We start from the raw sequence: 21,278 nt of genomic DNA on the forward strand, positions 1-21,278 counted from the left end.
TTCAGTTATTTTATTTGTACAAACAAGACACATCTTTTTTTAAAAATTAACAATTAGATATAGATGTTGCATGTTATATTATTAGCTTTTTGGTATTGTACAATGACAGTTGAAATTCATTTGAAAATATTCATAATTTGTTGTTAATTCCACCCTAAAATACGTTAATACTATCTGTCCTAACAACACACACATTTGTTAATTCTACCTGTCCTAACAAGACACAAATATGATAATTCTACCTGTCCTCACAACACACAAATATCATAATTTTACCTGTCCTAACAGGACACATATTTGTTCATTCTACCTGTCCTAACAAGACACAAATAGGATAATTCTACCTGTCCTTACAACACACAAATATCATATTTTTACCTGTCCTAACAAGACACATATTTGTTGATTCTACCTGTCCTAACAAGACACAAATATCATAATTCTACCTGTCCTAACAACACAAATATGTTAATTCTACCTGTCCTAACAAGACACATATTTGTTGATTCTACCTGTCCTAACAAGACACAAATATCATAATTCTACCTGTCCTAACAACACACATGTTTGTTAATTCTACCTGTCCTAACAAGACACAAATATGTTAATTCTACCTGTTCTAACAACTTAAATATTTGTTAATTCTACCTGTCCTAACAACACACAAATATCATAATTCTACCTGTCCTAACAACACACAAATATGTTAATTCTACCTGTCCTAAACATTCCGTTTTTCTTATGATGAATTCTGCAATTGTCTGCAAACTAAGGCAGGTGTGAAGATGTGATGGCTTCTACAGTTTAATTATATCTCGTGGTGTTGCTCCACGTATTTCTGGTACAGCACTGAGTGATAGTTAAACAATTGTATCTTTTGCAAATGATTTGGTATCATTTCATTCTCATAGTTTGGAAAAATTCATGTGTTTATAATATGTGTGTATATGCTGTCAACCATCTTTAGGTTATATGGCCCGTATGGGCAGAGGGGAAATAGAGGAAAAAATATAAAATGTTGTACAAATTAAAGGATATAAACCAAATTTGTTCTAGAGCATCTTTTAATTTGGACAAAGGGGACTCAAGTTTGCATAAAGATAGGGTGTTGATGGTTTTTTTTTTATATACTTTTGACAAACAATTGGCAATATGAATTTCAACAAATCTTTCATAAGTGCCCTATAGTAATCACAGTGTCTGTCTGTATGTCTGCCTGTCCGTCAGCAATTTTGTTTCCGGAGATTATCTCGGGACTCCAAAAGGCCGAACTTAAACTTCACGTAGTGATACAGTGTGATACATATAGATGTGCAAAGAACCAGGAGTTTCACAATTTAATCAGGTCAAAGTCAAGGTCGCTGTTTCTAAAAAATGAACAGTTGGACTATACTGTCAAAAACACATTATATGACCCTCAAAAGGCCAGATTTTGGAGAACGTTTTGTATGACATAATGAAGCAAAGTTGGTCATAATCAAACAAGAAGTCTACTTACCAAAGGTCAAGGTCATCGGGTCAAAGGTTAATTATAACATGTTTGTCTTAACTTGTGAACATTTTGTTATAACATTATGAAGCAAATTTGGTAATAATTAATTCGGGGTCTGCGTATGCAATTAGTAATCATGATGTCTATCTATCCTCTGTCCGTCTGTCCTTCCGTTTGTCTGTTATCACAGAATTACATTCCAAGATGTCTGTCACATAATTACCTTCCAAGATGTCTATCATATAATTACCTGCCAAGATGTCAGTCACAGAATTACCTGCTAAGATGTCAGTCACAGAATTACCTGCCAAGATGTCAGTCACAAAATTACCTGCCAGCAAGGATGTCAGTTACAGAATTACCTGCCAGCCAAGATGTCAGTCACATAATTACCTACCAAGATGTCAGTACTGAATTACCTGCCTGCCAAGATGTTAGTCACATAACTACCTGCCAGCCAAGATGTCTGTCACAGAATTACCTGCCAAGATGTCAGTCACAGAATTACCTGCCAAGATGTCAGTCACAGAATTACAGGCCAAGATTTCAGTCACAGAATTACCTGCCAGCCAAGATGTCAGTCACAGAAATACCTGCCAAGATATCACTCACAGAATTACCTGCCAAGATGTCAGTCACAGAATTACCTGCCAAGATGAAAAATTGAAGTTCAATGGGTTGGAAGCTGTTCCAAACGCGGTGTTGAATGTGACGGTGTCGGTGTCATTGAAAACGTAGGATTCTTCTCTGACCAAGGAACACTGACTACAAAGAAATAAAGAGTGTGATATTAACTTAGGTACAATATTTCTATTAATAAAATACAACGTCATGCAATATAGCTGTTACAAAAAAAATAGTTTTCTATTTTTAACCTGATATCGTGAAAATCTTACTTTTCCGTTTAGATACATTTTATTGTATAGAATATATTTTGATATACAGTTCATGTTATAAAGAAAATTAATAAGATATCCGATATTAAGATATTACATATCTGTCATGAGATATCGTTCATATTACACATGTATATGGAATATCTAATAAAGTGTATGTCTCATTATCATATTATATATGATATAGAAAATAGCTGATGTAATAAAGGAGATATAATCAGCATTAACATTGCTCCTTGCAATTTGGGTAAATTTGACATGCAACGGTGTCGTTGACATCAAATGGAAATGTTCCTGAAATGTTTGTGTCTACCTGGATGCCGGCTGCTGGTTCAGACAGATGAGAAATTGTGGGTCGCACTGGTTTCTACGACAGTTTGTCATAAGGAAGTGATCACAGCACTGTCCAGAGGCAAGCTGCTGAGTGGGGTTGTCATAAGCCAGAAGTCTCAATACCCCCGTCCCTCCTGGACAGACAGCCTGCGGATATCAGATACTTATAATTAAATACATTTTATATACATTGAAAGGACGTTTGAAATAAAATATCATTTGTCGATATTAACGGTGTTACAAACTGTTGGTGGAAACAGTTGATATGCGCCCCTTTAAGTCAGGATGTACCGAGTCATGTGAGGCGTTATAGCGATACATTCAAACTATATACAAGATTAATATTTAAGCTTAAGTTGCAGGTTTTTTAGTTAGTAAACCTTTAAAGACAGTAAAAATCGGATAACATGTAAATATCAATAGCTTTCTTGGAAACCATACTCACTGGAATCGCACACAAGAGTAAAAATCCAGTACGTGCAATAGAAGTCATGATCAACTTTCTTGTTCACCACGGGATTGTAATTTTACATGTAAAACAGTCCATTGCTGACGACAAAAATATTAAAACCTTGTGTTTTGAAGTGAACGTTTAGTACACTGATCAGACTTAGTACCCGAGGTCTGTTCTGCTCTTAACAGACACGATTCTATGAGTGTCTATTGGTGTATTAAATAGTGGAGATGACAGTTTATTCTACACTGACTGACAACTGATATTACAACCAACAAACAAAATATGTCGGTCAGTATATGAAGGAGACTTTTGTGATGAAGACTTAATCAAATTCTGCAGGCTGTCCTTTCATTTCACAAGCCGTTAAGATAGGACACGGACTGGCGGAGGGAGACTTATCTTCCACATGTTGGTAAGCCGATGTCTTTGAACTATTAATCTGACCTTACCTCCTTTAGGACAATCACAAATATTAAATAGGGTCAGTGTTTACGAGCTGTCCACCACAATGATTAGCCAGTATTCAGGAGGATATAACACCGTGATGGGTATATTGAGCCGTAGTATATTTATATACCGTATAGCGGGTTCCTCCGCTTCCCGTTCTATGTTTCAAGGCGAAATAAAACATTTACTGATTACTCTTTTGTTTGTGCTCTATGTTTGAAATTATGTATTGGAAATAAACCCCACATTTTACATAAAACTGGTATCAAATATCTTATTGGTTTGGTAAAAATCTTCAAGTTCAGGACGACTTTTGCCACGTGGACTGAATGCTGTGGGAAAACATAGAACATTTTTACGGCGTGGGATAGGCTGTTCTACAACGAACGAATCTTCTCGCAGTTTGTGAGTTATAAATTGGACCTACATGACAGAATCTCTTGTTGTCGCTGATATCCTTTTCTTTATAGGTAATTTAATATAAAACTTCCTCAAAACAGAGAAGCCATACATAGTATAATGAAATTGATTGTATCTCTAGGACATTCAGAAACTACAGGCCCTCTCTGGGCCTCTTTCGCACACCTGGATATCTAAGCAATCATGGCAAAATATTCTCCACCCCAAGGCCAATCCTTGTAGCATATCTGGATTTGATTTTTTATGCCCAGCAATTTAATGTATGGTTATGGGGTGGGGATCTCAATTGTTTCCAAGCTGTGACTCAGAAACTAGGTCCCTAGGGTTGTGGCCAGACCCTGCGGTCAATTCTAATAGCATGACTGCATTTGTCTCTTTATGCCCAACAATTGTATATATAGTTTTGGGGTGGGGATCTTAACCGTTTCAAAGATATGACCAATGGGTTAAGTCTCCAAGGGTGGGGCCAGACCCTAGAGCCATCCTGAAAGCAAATGTGCATTCCTCTCTTTATACTCAGCAATTGTATATATGGTTATATGGTGGGGATCTCAACCATTTCCAAGTAATAATAAAAAAAAATGCCCCACCCCTTAGCCCGGAGGGTCAGCCCCACCATTTGTACTATTTTGAATCCCTGCCTCCCATGAATGCTTCCGACCAAATATGATCAATATCCATGGTATAGTTCTACGGAAGAAGTCGTTTATAGCAATATAGCCAAATTCCCCCCTTTTGGCCCAGCCCTCAGCCCCCTGGGGGGTCAGCCCCACCATTTGTACAATTTTGAATCCCCACCACCTAGGGATGCTTCCAGTCAAATATTGTTGATTTCCAGAGAAGAAGTCGCTTAAAGTAATAGAACTAAATAACCCTTTTTGGCCCCGTCCCTCAGCCGCCACGGGGGTCAGCCACACCATTTGTACAATTTTGAATCCCTGCCTCCCATGAATGCTTCTGATTAAATATGATTGATATCCAGTGCATAGTTCTACAGAAGAAGTCGTTTGTAGAAATATAGCGAAAATGCCCCCTTTTGGCCCCGCCCCTCAGCCCCCTGGGGGTCAGCCCAACCATTTGTACAATTTTGAATCCACACCACCTAGGAATGCTTCCAGTCAAATATGGTTGATATTCATCTCTTAATTCCAGAGGAGATGTCGCTTAAAGCAACATAGCCAAATTGCCCCCTTTTAGCCCCACCCCTCAGCCCCCTGCGGTTCAGCCCCACCATTTGTAGAATTTTGAATCACCACCACCTAGGGATGCTTCCAGTCAAATTTAGTAAAATTCCAATCAGTGGTTAAGAAGAAGAAGTCGTTTAAAGAAATTGTAGACGGACGGACAGACGGACGACGGACGACGGACGGACGGACGGACGACGGACGCCACGGTATGGCATAAGCTCACCTTGGTCCTTCGGTACCGGTGAGCTAAAAACTGAATTATGTCATAAATGTGGACAAATGTATAACGATATATATACCCACATAGTTTTGCAATGTGATTGTACAGAAGACTTACGAGATCAGTTATGGTGTCAGGTCATTAATACATGTGAACTTATGTTTAGCGTATATTTACACCCTCATTCAGACTATGAATTATTTCACCTACTGATTGGTGGTAATATAACGTATGAACTGAATACATTAGAGTAAACAGAATTTCGTTTGGCATCAGTCAATCATATTTCAAAAATGCTTAATGCATACTTCGAATGATTATTCAATACTTTTGTGTATATCATTCTTAACATTATTAATTATGTATTCTTTTGTAAACTGTACTCAAATTGATTAACCTATTTCTATTGTGTTAACTAATTATATGTATGTTGTGCACTAATTGTGCCTTATCATCTATTTGATGTTGCATTCATTATCTTATTTATCATTGTAACTACGTTATTCTGTTTGTAAAATCTTCTTAAAGGAGGAAATAAACAGAATTATAATAATATCTTTCAGAGAAATAATGGGTTCACGTATGTGAAGAATCAGTTCCCTCTGTCGAACAATTTAAACATGGTTGAATAAATTTAAAAGGTTTTATCATTCGATTACAGAAACACATTGCACATGTGCTTACCAAAATAGCATTGAACTATTATCATATTCAGAAAGCATATTGAAATAGCATAGGACACCCATGCGAAGCGCACTCGTTATATACTCCTCCGCCACCACAAACTCATGCTATCCGAATACTCAGATCAACACATATGTGTGGTTTTGCCTATTTATTGGCATAGGGGAAATATCAAAATTGTATAGGACTTTCTGATGTATGAAGCATATATATTTAAATAGCATATAACTTGTTATCGGCATAGGGAAGATATCAAACAAGCATAGAACTAGTTACTGATAGAGGATGCATATCAAAATAACAAATTAATATTTACCGGCCCTGACACTCAAATGTATTCATTAGTGCGGGGATTTAAAAAGGGTGCCCTGACAAAATATAACATTAAAATGACGTCACGATAACGACGGTAATAACGTCATAACCACTTATCTTTCCCGAAATTTGATTTCAGTACATTTCAATATTCTTCAAAACTATCAATATGATTTTGTTATGGTCAACTTCGAGTTGGAAAGAAGTGATCGATCAGGCCCTGTATTCATGAAACCGATCTCATGCTCAAGCATGGATTCTGTGCTCAAGTCAGCTTTCTTGTCACTGGCTTAAATCATGTCAAACGACCAAAAAGTCACATGTAAACATTCTTTCGGCTTTAAGCCTCTTCAATATTTTTTTACAAATCATTGGCAAAAATAAATAATTTATGACGGAACTGAGAAATTAGACTTGAGCACAGAATTCATGCTTGAGCAACGAGAACGGTTTCATAAATACGGGTCCAGCTGGTCTTGAAACAAAATCGCAAATTTGACATTTTACGGAGAATCTGATTTTTCATTGGAATTCCTGAAATTAATACTCTTTTTAGCGAGAAGTCACTGTATCATCTCACCGCGACACGTCCATGGTATTGTTTGAAGAGTATGATGAAACTTTCAACCAAAATTGCATAAGATTTTGGATCGTTTTCATAGAACTGAGAACCGTTATATGATGCAACACGCAGCCCTATCATGGTTAACATACGGCTACAGTACATACTACTACAATGCATAACTCCAGGAAACTACAGTACCCAACGCGTGTAGATAAAGATGTCCATTTCAGGACTTGTTTATCAGTACAGCTCCTGCAAATGAAGCTAGTTATGTTTACGTTTTATTATTATGGAAATTAAAAAACGATGAATGTAGTTTTCGTTTTAATTTTTCAAATGAAGTTCAATCATAAGATACCAGTATTTGATACAGTTATACCAGCCGCTGACTCTAATTAAACTCATGGACCAGACGGCGCGTTGTTTCACTGGTACTTAAAATACTGGAGATTGTAACTTAAGACTTGGGTAAGTCTACCACAGTGCCTGCAGTGAAGTTTACGAAATTTCTAGACTTTGGATCAAGTTACACAAAGTGTGGGAATCAAGCTCCACGTCGGCAGTTTCCTGATTGGTCATAATAGCGGCAGGATTGTTTTTGATTGGCTTATGTCCAAGTAGAGTATTCTAGAAGAACCCCATCCCGAGGCAACAATACAGCTTCCCGACCCCCTCAGTCAACACAGTCTGTCCGGAACGACGGGACTGCTATTATCATCCCAGAAGTGTTAAACTTACTGCAGGTAAGGTGATTAAATCTATCTGATATGTTTGTTACATGTGTAGCACAATACCACGGGTGTTAATTATATTAGTACGTGTAGACACATGTTTACACATGATTTGTTATTGTCCACGTCTACATGACAACCAGAAGGCTGCATCAGCCTCCATAACAGGTCTTTCTTTGCACCAATACTGATTTCGTAGATTTGTACAGAACATGCATGCCTAGGCAAAAAAAAAACAAAAAAAACCTAAACCTTATTCCAACTACATTTACTTGTGAAAGTCATAGTATTTACGTATAAAACATGCAATTTACTATAGCAAAGTGATCAATCATACCTTTTAGCAATTTTGTTGTCAATATTGAGTTATAAATGTTAAAATATGCAGTTTTATATGGTTTTTTTTTGAGGAAACCAGATTCGACCAGTATTGGTATGATGGTTTAAGTAGTATACCCTTTACTCGTACCACTGGCCCCCTGTAAGGAGGCTGCTGACACGTCACCAGGGCGATCTCACTGAGCCTTACAATTATACTGGCTTCCACTCCCCTACTTCTACTATAGCCTTTCACCACGTAGCTCAAATTACTAGTAGTCGAAACTCAGGTTCTGGTCATCCTGGAGAAAACACTATTGAGTATTGGTAGGTCATCCGAGTGGTCATGATAATAGGAATCTCATTTAGGTCTTAATAGATTCAACATGTAGAGGGAGCCAGTCTACTTACAGATTTTGTAAATTATACATGTATATTATGATTTTATTTGCACAAATACACATTATGAATTCTTGTGACACATGTGTTTTAAATTATTAAAGTCCGCACGCTTTGGCTTGAAAACAACGAAGAATGGGAAGTGAGTATGACTACGTCATCACTGTTTTTACCACATAACTTAACTACATGTACTCATTAGTACGTATACCATATAACTACTCATTAGTACGTATACTGAACTGAACCTACCGTAACGTCATCAGTAGGTTCTAATCCGGAAATAGGAGGTTGGTTCGATTTTGTCAAGGGCCTTTGTCATAAGAGCGGAAATATCCTAAAACTCTTATTTTGATGATAGTTTTTGATTGTAGGTATTTGGCGATGTTCTCTTTTATATTTCGACGACAAAATGTCAAATCGACAAAATAAAAAAATAAAAATCAGCGCCATCCAGTTTGTAATTTTCAATAGAGTTATGAGAAAAACTTTTCACCCATTTACGTAATTTATATTTTAAATTTAACGGTGTATTTGATGATAAAATAGGTCATGAAAAATGTTACCAAAAAATTAAGATAACATGTACAATTAATTATTTGTCACGGTGACAAACTTCTATTCTAAAACTGGTCTTTAAGATATTTTGACACGATTGTTATTTGTTGTCCCTGTGTTGTTAAGGTAATTCATTTGTACAAACCTGCTAGCCCATCATCCAAGCATGCCTCTTGCAAATGGTACATTGTATGACGCTAGGACTCTTATGATTATTGATCTTGAGAGTAAGTCAAGGTCATTCTTCTGACCAAACTTGCCCTTCATTCCAGCATGCTTCTGGTCAATTATCATGGCCCATGACCTCTTAGTTGTGAAGAAGGTGTTTTAAGGGAAAAGTTGACGTCACCGGACGCTGCCCACTGCCATAAGCTCACGTGGTGTTAGGGCAGGTGAGCTTAAACTACTACAAATAATCAATAAAAGATAATATCTGGCAGTTATCAAGTTTTAAATACGTTTTGTATATGTCAAGCAAGTGCTATGTATAGTATATAACCCCTAAGAAGTGCTATGTATAGTATATACCCCCTAAGAAGTGCTATGTATAGTATATACCCCCTAAGAAGTGCTATGTATAGTATATACCCCCTAAGAAGTGCTATGTATAGTATATAACCCATAAGAAGTGCTATGTATAGTATATAACCCATAAGAAGTGCTATGTATAGTATATAACCCATAAGAAGTGCTATGTATAGTATATAACCCCTAAGAATTGCTATATATAGTATATAACCCCTAAGAAGCGCTATATATAGTATATAACCCCTAAGAAGCGCTATATATAGTATATAACCCCTAAGAAGTGCTTTATATAGTATATAACCCCTAAGAAGTGCTTTATATAGTATATAACCCCTAAGAAGTGCTTTATATAGTATATAACCCCTAAGAAGTGCTGTGTATAGTATATAACCCCTAAGAAGTGCTGTGTATAGTATATAACCCCTAAGAAGTGCTTTATATAGTATATAACCCCTAAGAAGTGCTGTGTATAGTATATAACCCCTAAGAAGTGCTGTGTATAGTATATAACCCCTAAGAAGTGCTTTATATAGTATATAACCCCTAAGAAGTGCTTTATATAGTATATAACCCCTAAGAAGTGCTGTGTATAGTATATAACCCCTAAGAAGTGCTATGTATAGTATATACCCCCTAAGAAGTGCTATGTATAGTATATAACCCCTAAGAAGTGCTATATATAGTATATAACCCCTAAGAAGTGCTATATATACATGTATGACAAGTCACTACTAGTCCTTGGTCAAATGCGTGGAAGTTTATTCAACTTCTTCTGAAACTTGGAGTGTCATGCTGGGATGAATCACTATAGCATGACGTTGGCCATTTTCAAAATGAGTATCAACCTTATAAGCTTTGGAATTGTCAAGAGAGCTAGGATCGTGATATTTGGCCAGTATATCTGTAGGATGCGTAAAATATGTTGAAATCTTTAAACAATTGTAATTAAAGGTTGTGAAAGCATTGAAGTGGTCATATAAAATGAGTTAGCGTTACATGTGTCGACTTAGGTAGCTGAATTACTGCTGTGGCGCCTCAACAATTCAGCTACCTAGGTCAACTTAACATCTTACAATTCATATATTTAAATTAGTTAATATTTCTTAAACAGTGGACATTTAACTCTATTTTATTTTAAGAAATTTTCAACCTAATGTGAAATTATTACACCTTAAAAATATGGTTTAGTTCAGATATCTCCATTTCAATAATGCATATATGATACAGTATCATTAATTAACTTCAGATTATCTCAATATCATTTTAAGATATCTCTCTGACCAAATTATGAAATATTCTATTACGAATTATCCAAAATTCATAAGCTGGGTACAATGACGGATGGTGGTAGCTGGTAGATCCCCAGGGGCTCTGGACCATTGACACATACATTAGTGTGGTCAGTGTCTATACAGCTATATTATCGAGTCCCTGTGGGTGAATGTGTGTACGTGTATATGTATACAAACAGACTGGTGTCGGTTTGCAGTGAGTAGTACGTACTGTGCTGCTAGGGAGGGGGGTATACAAAAGGGTCATAGTTCGTACCTCACATACGTGTAACTGTTGGTACAGAGGGTCTCAGTTTTTATTTCAGACGATCGACATGCGTTTCTTGAGATTGACGGTGGTGTTGGCCGTGTTGGTCACGTTTGCACGTGGACTGGTAAGTAGTTTGACATTATCCTACCACTGTAGACTGGTCCCATCCTACCCCTGTAGACTGGTCCCATCCTACCCCTGTAGACAGGCCCCAGTCAAGATTATTAACTTATTCGGAGAAGTGCTCAACAATGAGGTATTCATTTAAACAGCCATTCTTCAGTAAAACCACACGTTACTGGAGCCATCGTTATGGTTTTCGTCGTATCGAACAAGGTTTTGTAGTATTTTCTTATACAAATGTGTGAAGTACGTGGTTTTTGATGACAGGAGAGTTGCTTACAACTGTTAGCGTACGTGTACCACCCGCTTGGCCTCGTTTGCAGTGCTCTTCACATTTCGCTGTGTGAAATCAGTCAACGGATACATTTTGCTTCTCCTCTAAAAAACGTCAGTATTGAGTCCCTATGATTCAACCACAGGGGCTAGCAATGCTTGTTTTTCTTATCCCATATAAATCGTTGCTAGCCCCTGTGATTCAACCGTATCTACTGCGCACCCTAGGATGGAAACATAAAAGTATCTTTACTAAAATACATTTCACAAAATACGTTTCATTCCTTCGCTCACTTCGCTCACGTTGTATGTGTACATACTTAATCCCGACAATAGACGCTTTATACATGTTTATATGTTAATAGAACCACAGGCACTTTAGCTGGAACGAGGGGGATCGGAGAGGAGAAAACATTTGTATTTACATACGTAATATAGACAAGATTTACCACGACGCCCGGATCGAAATAAAAGTTTTTTTCACACAATTCTCCTTCTTTCAAATATATTGTATTATATATGTAAAAAGATGTGTTTTACGAACCTGTATCAAGAATGGCCCGAAGTCCATATCTAACAACGTTACAGTAGTAATGCAGCTGTTTTAGACATCCATCCATCTGGAATAGACAGTCGGTTACCGAAAAGGCATCATTATCGCTTTACGGACAATACTATACAGCAATCAAAAACTCACTGAAATAATTAAGTTATTTGTAACTCGAAATATGATTGGTTTGAAATAATTAGATTATTTGTAACTCGAAATATGATTGGTTTGAAATAATTAGATTATTTGTAACTCGAAATGTGATTGCTTTGAAATAATTAGATTATTTGTAACTCGAAATGTGATTGGTTTGAAATGATTAGATTATTTGTAACTCGAAATGTGATTGCTTTGAAATAATTCTTTTACCTCTGCTTATCTTTCAATCAGAATGTGCATAACAGATCGCCTGGGCTACAAGTACTTCTGTAGGCAAATCTGTGATAGAACTTTGATCATCTGTAATAAGCCTATACATTTGTGAATGTGTGCATGTCTTCGATCGCTCATCTACTCATACATTATTATTACAATATCCTATTATAAAACCGTATGTAATACCACATCAAATAGTGATAAAAACACACATACATGTAAAGACAAAACCGAATCGTATACCAATCATATAATAGCATTATCAATCACATAATAACAAAATCATATTTAATGACAATATCAACTCTACATGTAATGGCAAAAATTAGTCAAGCAATGAAAAAGTCATAGTTCAAAATGTCACACATTAAAAAGTGACATCATAACCTCATCTATGATATAATGGAAAATGAAATAAGAATACAAAACCTGTTGTATTATTGTCACGTGCCTCGTCAGATACTGGAGCTGGTACTGACATTTTAGAACAGTGCTGCCTAGACAAAGTAGTGAGCAGATATTGTAACATTTCAGTCGCTTTCCGACCTGCCCCACGAGGTTGATGGTAAACATAATGATCACTATGACCACGAGGTGTTCCTAGGGAAGGATAATGCCGAGGAGTTCGAACAGCTGACGGAACAGGAGAGCAAGCGCCGCCTAGGGTAAGTAGTCTCCGCTCAAAACGCTGCTGAGCATATATGTAAACTAATTTGCTTTATACAATGTCCTTTATATACAGTCTCCTATATATGCAGAGAGAACATATTGTAACGTTGTTGCTGTACAGGCTTATCGTGGACAAGATAGATAAGGATGGAGACGGGAGGGTCACGGAGGGGGAACTCAAGGACTGGATTTGGTACGTCCGCATCAGCTTTGTGGCCAACGACACAAACAGAGTCTGGATCGTTCTCGAACACGAGGATAACAAGCTGTCATGGCCAGCTTACCTCCGCAAAACATTCGGATACGCTGATGGTAAGTGATTATTATTCAAACGGGCACGTGTAAAACGTTCTCTTTAACGTACACGTACATGTACATGTACCTACGTGTGTGTCAACCTGTCTTTAACAGAATATATATCAACATGTCTACATTGGACACGCGTATCACTCTTCTTACTTATGTTAAAGGACACTTGTATTTACCTGTCTATAACGGGCATATATTAACCTGCATAAAACGGATATGTTACAACCTGTCTATTACGGACACGTCTGCTAACATATCTATAACGGATACTTGTAACAACCTTCGTACACATTAAGAACACATCAATCTGTCTATAACGGACATGTATATTTACCTGTATAGAACGAACATATGTATTTACTTGTTTTTACACAAGAATAAATCATTCTGCCAAAATTGACATGTTTATTAGCCTGTCTATAACGGACAAGTATTAGCTTATTGAAAGCGAATATGTAAGTAATTGTCTATAACGGACACTCTTTATAAGATGTACGTCACAACCTGTCTATAACGAACACTTTAGGCAACCTGTCTATAACGGATACATGTATAAACCTTCTTACATATTAAGGACACATGATCAGCCTATCTGGTATGTCTGTTACAGAGAACGTTGATAGTCCCCACTCACCCTTGTACAAACACAGGGAGAGGGTGAAGGAGGAACGACGTCGCTGGGAGGCCGCCGATATCAACAAGGATAATCAACTGACGAAAACAGAATTCATGTATTTCCTCCATCCGGAGGAGGGCAATCACACTAAGGATATCCTTGTACATGTAAGGTTCACTTTGTAGTCAGAAGATCAGGGGCATAGGTGAGGGGTCAACAAAATCCCCTTTGGAGCGAAAATATATCAGGAAGATCGGTTGTCTGTGGATTTTCGTTGAGCACACATACCACACGTGTCTTTCCTGTAGCAGTCATTTTATACCTGCTTATAACGGTATGGAATTCCTGTTTAACCCGGTAGTTGAAAACAAAGTTTAAATATATACGTGTTTATATCTACATCGACATTGACGTGATCGGTCCAAAGTCAAGGTCACTGTTACTAAAAATAGAATTTGCCTTCAAGTCTCATGTCATCACTCTTACAGCCGTATCGAGTCCGAGTATGAAATGGACTCTTACAGCCGTAAAGAGTCCGAGTAGGAAATGGACTCTTACAGCCGTATAGAGTCTGAGTAGGAAATGGACTCTTTCAGCCGTATAGAGTCGGAGTAGGAAATGGAATCTTACAGACGTATAGAGTCGGAGTAGAAAGTTGACTCTTACAGCCGTATCGAGTCCGAATATGAAATGGACTCTTACAACCGTAAAGAGTCCGAGTAGGAAATGGACTCTTACAGACGTATAGAGTCTGAGTAGAAAGTTGACTCTTACAGCCGTATAGAGTCCGAGTAGGAAATGGACTCTTACAGCCGTATAGAGTCTGAGTAGGATATGGATTCTTACAGCCGTATAGAGTCTGAGTAGGATATGGACTCTTACAGACGTAAAGAGTCTGAGTAGGAAGTTGACTCTTACAGACGTATAGAGTCTGAGTAGGAAATGGACTCTTACAGCCGTATAGAGTCTGAGTAGGATATGGACTCTTACAGCCGTAAAGAGTCAGAGTAGGAAATGGACTCTTACAGCCGTATAGAGTCCGAGTAGGAAATAGACTCTTACAGCCGTATAGAGTCTGAGTAGGATATGGATTCTTACAGCCGTATAGAGTCTGGGTAGGATATGGACTCTTACAGACGTATAGAGTCTGAGTAGGAATTTGACTCTTACAGACGTATAGAGTCTGAGTAGGATATGGACTCTTACAGCCATATAGAGTCGGAGTAGGAAATTGACTCTTACAGCCGTATAGAGTCCGAGTAGGAAATAGACTCTTACAGCCGTATAGAGTCTGAGTAGGAAATGGACTCTTACAGTCGTATAGAGTCCGAGTAGGAAATGGAAATCGTAGTCTTGTTTGCCTTTGACATAACTTAAACATGTTTGTATAAAGGCATTATCTGTCTAAGATCAAATATAAAATAAAGTTCCAACGTCACGCTTCTTGTAATCATTCTAGCGGTCATATTCCTTTTTTCAGTTTTAATAAAACGTCATAAATATGGTTATTTTGATATCTGTTAGAGAAGTTCGAAATGGGCTTGGTCACATGTCAAGATCACTATTACTAAAATGTTTCATTATTGATGGTGTGTGTGTAGTGTAAGTCCTGCCCACTTTCTCTGGTTTATAATGTATGTTTTATCCTTCTTTGTTTATTTTATCCATCTAAATAGATATCGATTATTTAGAGTGTTTAATTTATATCATGCATTGAAATATAAGAAGATATTTTTAATATTATTTCTCGTTGCAGGAATATCTAGACAAGCTCGATACGAACAAGGACGGTAAAATCGATGTGGAAGAGTTCATAGGTAAGTATTAGTAATGATAACAAGAGTTCATAGGTAAGTAATGATAACAAGAGTTCATAGGAAAGTAATGATAACAAGAGTTCATAGATAAGTAATGATAACAAGAATTCATAGGTAAGTAATGATAACAAGAGTTCATAGGTAAGTAATGATAACAATAGTTCATAGGTAAGTAATGTTAACAAGAGTTCATAGGTAAGTAATGATAACAAGAGTTCATAGGTAAGTAATGTTAACAAGAGTTCATAGGTCAGTAATGTTAACAAGAGTTCATAGGTAAGTAATGTTAACAAGAGTTCATAGGTAAGTAATGATAACAGAACCGAATTGTGTAGATGATGTAGACGAATCAAAAGTTAAGATAATGATATAGGCGAGGTAAAAGGTAGGTAGGTTGATGATACAGTCAAAGTCACAGGAAAGATAATGATATAGGCGAGGTAAAAGGTAGGTAGGTTGACGATACAGTCAAAGTCACAGGAAAGATAATGGTATAGGCCAGGTAAAAGGTAGGTAGGTTGATGATACAGTCGAAGTCACAGGAAAGATAATGATATAGCCCAGGTAAAAGGTAGGTAGGTTGGCGATACAGACGAAGTCACAGGAAAGATAATGATATAGGCCAGGTAAAAGGTAGATAGGTTAATGATACAGTCAAAGTCACAGGAAAGATAATGATATAGGCGAGGTAAAAGGTAGGTAGGTTGACGATACTGTCAAAGTCACAGGAAAGATAATGGTATAGGCCAGGTAAAAGGTAGGTAGGTTGATGATACAGTCGAAGTCACAGGAAAGATAATGATATAGCCCAGGTAAAAGGTAGGTAGGTTGGCGATACAGACGAAGTCACAGGAAAGATAATGATATAGGCCAGGTAAAAGGTAGATAGGTTAATGATACAGTCAAAGTCACAGGAAAGATAATGATATAGGCGAGGTAAAAGGTAGGTAGGTTGACGATACTGTCAAAGTCACAGGAAAGATAATGGTATAGGCCAGGTAAAAGGTAGGTAGGTTGATGATACAGTCGAAGTCACAGGAAAGATAATGATATAGCCCAGGTAAAAGGTAGGTAGGTTGGCGATACAGACGAAGTCACAGGAAAGATAATGATATAGGCCAGGTAAAAGGTAGATAGGTTAATGATACAGTCAAAGTCACAGGAAAGATAATGATATAGGCGAGGTAAAAGGTAGGTAGGTTGACGATACTGTCAAAGTCACAGGAAAGATAATGGTATAGGCCAGGTAAAAGGTAGGTAGGTTGATGATACAGTCGAAGTCACAGGAAAGATAATGATATAGCCCAGGTAAAAGGTAGGTAGGTTGGCGATACAGACGAAGTCACAGGAAAGATAATGATATAGGCCAGGTAAAAGGTAGATAGGTTAATGATACAGTCAAAGTCACAGGAAAGATAATGATATAGGCGAGGTAAAAGGTAGGTAGGTTGACGATACTGTCAAAGTCACAGGAAAGATAATGGTATAGGCCAGGTAAAAGGTAGGTAGGTTGATGATACAGTCGAAGTCACAGGAAAGATAATGATATAGCCCAGGTAAAAGGTAGGTAGGTTGGCGATACAGACGAAGTCACAGGAAAGATAATGATATAGGCCAGGTAAAAGGTAGATAGGTTAATGATACAGTCAAAGTCACAGGAAAGATAATGATATAGGCGAGGTAAAAGGTAGGTAGGTTGACGATACTGTCAAAGTCACAGGAAAGATAATGGTATAGGCCAGGTAAAAGGTAGGTAGGTTGATGATACAGTCGAAGTCACAGGAAAGATAATGATATAGCCCAGGTAAAAGGTAGGTAGGTTGGCGATACAGACGAAGTCACAGGAAAGATAATGATATAGGCCAGGTAAAAGGTAGATAGGTTAATGATACAGTCAAAGTCACAGGAAAGATAATGATATAGGCGAGGTAAAAGGTAGGTAGGTTGACGATACTGTCAAAGTCACAGGAAAGATAATGGTATAGGCCAGGTAAAAGGTAGGTAGGTTGATGATACAGTCGAAGTCACAGGAAAGATAATGATATAGCCCAGGTAAAAGGTAGGTAGGTTGGCGATACAGACGAAGTCACAGGAAAGATAATGATATAGGCCAGGTAAAAGGTAGATAGGTTAATGATACAGTCAAAGTCACAGGAAAGATAATGATATAGGCGAGGTAAAAGGTAGGTAGGTTGACGATACTGTCAAAGTCACAGGAAAGATAATGGTATAGGCCAGGTAAAAGGTAGGTAGGTTGATGATACAGTCGAAGTCACAGGAAAGATAATGATATAGCCCAGGTAAAAGGTAGGTAGGTTGGCGATACAGACGAAGTCACAGGAAAGATAATGATATAGGCCAGGTAAAAGGTAGATAGGTTAATGATACAGTCAAAGTCACAGGAAAGATAATGATATAGGCGAGGTAAAAGGTAGGTAGGTTGACGATACTGTCAAAGTCACAGGAAAGATAATGGTATAGGCCAGGTAAAAGGTAGGTAGGTTGATGATACAGTCGAAGTCACAGGAAAGATAATGATATAGCCCAGGTAAAAGGTAGGTAGGTTGGCGATACAGACGAAGTCACAGGAAAGATAATGATATAGGCCAGGTAAAAGGTAGATAGGTTAATGATACAGTCAAAGTCACAGGAAAGATAATGATATAGGCGAGGTAAAAGGTAGGTAGGTTGACGATACTGTCAAAGTCACAGGAAAGATAATGGTATAGGCCAGGTAAAAGGTAGGTAGGTTGATGATACAGTCGAAGTCACAGGAAAGATAATGATATAGCCCAGGTAAAAGGTAGGTAGGTTGGCGATACAGACGAAGTCACAGGAAAGATAATGATATAGGCCAGGTAAAAGGTAGATAGGTTAATGATACAGTCAAAGTCACAGGAAAGATAATGATATAGGCGAGGTAAAAGGTAGGTAGGTTGACGATACTGTCAAAGTCACAGGAAAGATAATGGTATAGGCCAGGTAAAAGGTAGGTAGGTTGATGATACAGTCGAAGTCACAGGAAAGATAATGATATAGCCCAGGTAAAAGGTAGGTAGGTTGGCGATACAGACGAAGTCACAGGAAAGATAATGATATAGGCCAGGTAAAAGGTAGATAGGTTAATGATACAGTCAAAGTCACAGGAAAGATAATGATATAGGCGAGGTAAAAGGTAGGTAGGTTGACGATACTGTCAAAGTCACAGGAAAGATAATGGTATAGGCCAGGTAAAAGGTAGGTAGGTTGATGATACAGTCGAAGTCACAGGAAAGATAATGATATAGCCCAGGTAAAAGGTAGGTAGGTTGGCGATACAGACGAAGTCACAGGAAAGATAATGATATAGGCCAGGTAAAAGGTAGATAGGTTAATGATACAGTCAAAGTCACAGGAAAGATAATGATATAGGCGAGGTAAAAGGTAGGTAGGTTGACGATACTGTCAAAGTCACAGGAAAGATAATGGTATAGGCCAGGTAAAAGGTAGGTAGGTTGATGATACAGTCGAAGTCACAGGAAAGATAATGATATAGCCCAGGTAAAAGGTAGGTAGGTTGGCGATACAGACGAAGTCACAGGAAAGATAATGATATAGGCCAGGTAAAAGGTAGATAGGTTAATGATACAGTCAAAGTCACAGGAAAGATAATGATATAGGCGAGGTAAAAGGTAGGTAGGTTGACGATACTGTCAAAGTCACAGGAAAGANTGATTGATGATACAGACGAAGTCACAGGAAAGATAATGATATAGGCCAGGAAAAAGGTAGGTAGGTTGACGATACAGTCAAAGTCACAGGAAAGATAATGGTATAGGCGAGGTAAAAGGTAGGTAGGTTGACGATACAGACGATGTCACAGGAAAGTCGATGGTATAGACGAATACCACAGGAAAAAATAAGGATATAAGCGAGGGAAAAGGAAAGTCGATGTGATATTGACGATTTCATAAGTAATTTGATTAAACTGGTAATGATATAGACGAATACCTTGGTGAGTAAATGATATTATAATCGAATTAACAGCTAAGTTGATGAAGTGGTTGATGGTGTATGCGATTTTGCAGGTAATTTAATGATGATGTAGACTTTTGACATTTCCGATATTTTGTAGGAAATCTTATGACTTAGTTTCATGACATTTGACACGGCGCTTGAAATAATATTTTGTTGCTAGCAACTCTGTTAATAATTCCTGATATGTTAAACGTCAAATGTGTTAAACTTCAAATAAAATCTAACGCACCATGGTGCCGAGACAGATCTATAGTTTTAGCTTGCTAGGATGACACGATAACAGGTTTATAAAAAAATATGACCTCGACCAACTTTCAAGGTCACAGGAGTCCAAATAATTAAAACTATCCTAAGAAGTGATCAACTGTGACCTGTACCGTGTAAGTTTGTCATTATAAGGATATATGATAAAACCATGTGAGCTTTCTATGTCGATATACATATTGCTGTTTCTGTTAGAGACGAAAAATAAATCGAATTGTGGGCAAGAAAACAAATTCGACTTTTACGATTACGAATGTCTCACTTTATCGATACTTTACATCCCCTGCTTACACTTCCAGCGGACGTGCATCCTTCTGATAAACGGACACAAGATCCCACATGGATAAGTCTACGTAGGAAGGAGTTTACTAATTACCGGGACAAAGACAGCGACGGAGTGCTGGATTTCGAGGAGATGAGAGAGTGGATCAACCCCTCCAATTATAACCCCGCCCTGGTCGAGGCTAGGCATCTTATTCACCACTCAGACTTAAACAAGGTGAGTTCGACTTCTCATCACAACCGCTGTCCTGGGCATCATTTTACACCAAGTCACAGGCATTCCTTTGAAAACGTTATCATTTTCAATAATAAAACGTATATTAACAAAACACAGTAGCTTCTGTTTGGGTAAGATGTAATTCTCCGGTTCCAATACAACACCGTGAACACACATACTGTCTCTTGTTGTTGTAGGATGAGGTTCTCACCAAGGAGGAGGTACTCACCAACTTCAACATGTTCGTAGGAAGTCAGGCGCTGGATTACGGGGAGGTTCTTAAGAATCATGACGAATTCTGATAAGACCATTTCGTAAAGTAGGACTCGGTGCTTATCATAATACTTTAAACATACACTGTACGCTAGACTACATCTTAATTTGTACAAAATTACACATGTACAGTGTCATATCATACTTTACACTACACCCTTACTTGTTACAAATGTACCAGCTTAAGTAATCTGTTACCAATTTAGCCCTTTCTCCATGTACAATATCTGGAAAACCAAAGCTACATGTATAATTTCGGTACTGTTCTTTAGGGCAGTTACGAGTGGTAATGCCCTTGAGGAAAACTAATAAAAACAATAAAAAACCGTTCAATTGTTTTATTTGACTATAATGTACGATTTATTAATAACACTGAAATCGACATGGATAAAACTTATAAA

The 21,278-nt window shown here is 37.6% G+C and overlaps 1 protein-coding gene across 1 annotated transcript; it reads left to right on the forward strand.

The window, feature by feature from the left end:
• Positions 1–7,633: 7,633 nt before the first annotated feature.
• On the forward strand, positions 7,634–21,205 carry LOC110441377 (reticulocalbin-1-like). The gene is made up of 9 exons (XM_021484494.1): positions 7,634–7,759; positions 8,569–8,606; positions 11,126–11,216; positions 12,948–13,078; positions 13,204–13,394; positions 14,002–14,174; positions 15,764–15,824; positions 20,405–20,604; positions 20,802–21,205. Exons 3-9 carry the CDS (start codon positions 11,157–11,159, stop codon positions 20,904–20,906), a joined length of 921 nt encoding a protein of 306 aa, XP_021340169.1. The 5' UTR covers positions 7,634–7,759; positions 8,569–8,606; positions 11,126–11,156; the 3' UTR covers positions 20,907–21,205.
• Positions 21,206–21,278: the final 73 nt, after the last annotated feature.

This window comes from Mizuhopecten yessoensis, unplaced genomic scaffold (genome assembly GCF_002113885.1).
Source record: "Mizuhopecten yessoensis strain PY_sf001 unplaced genomic scaffold, ASM211388v2 scaffold715911, whole genome shotgun sequence".
NCBI classification, from domain to species: Eukaryota; Metazoa; Mollusca; class Bivalvia; order Pectinida; family Pectinidae; genus Mizuhopecten; species Mizuhopecten yessoensis.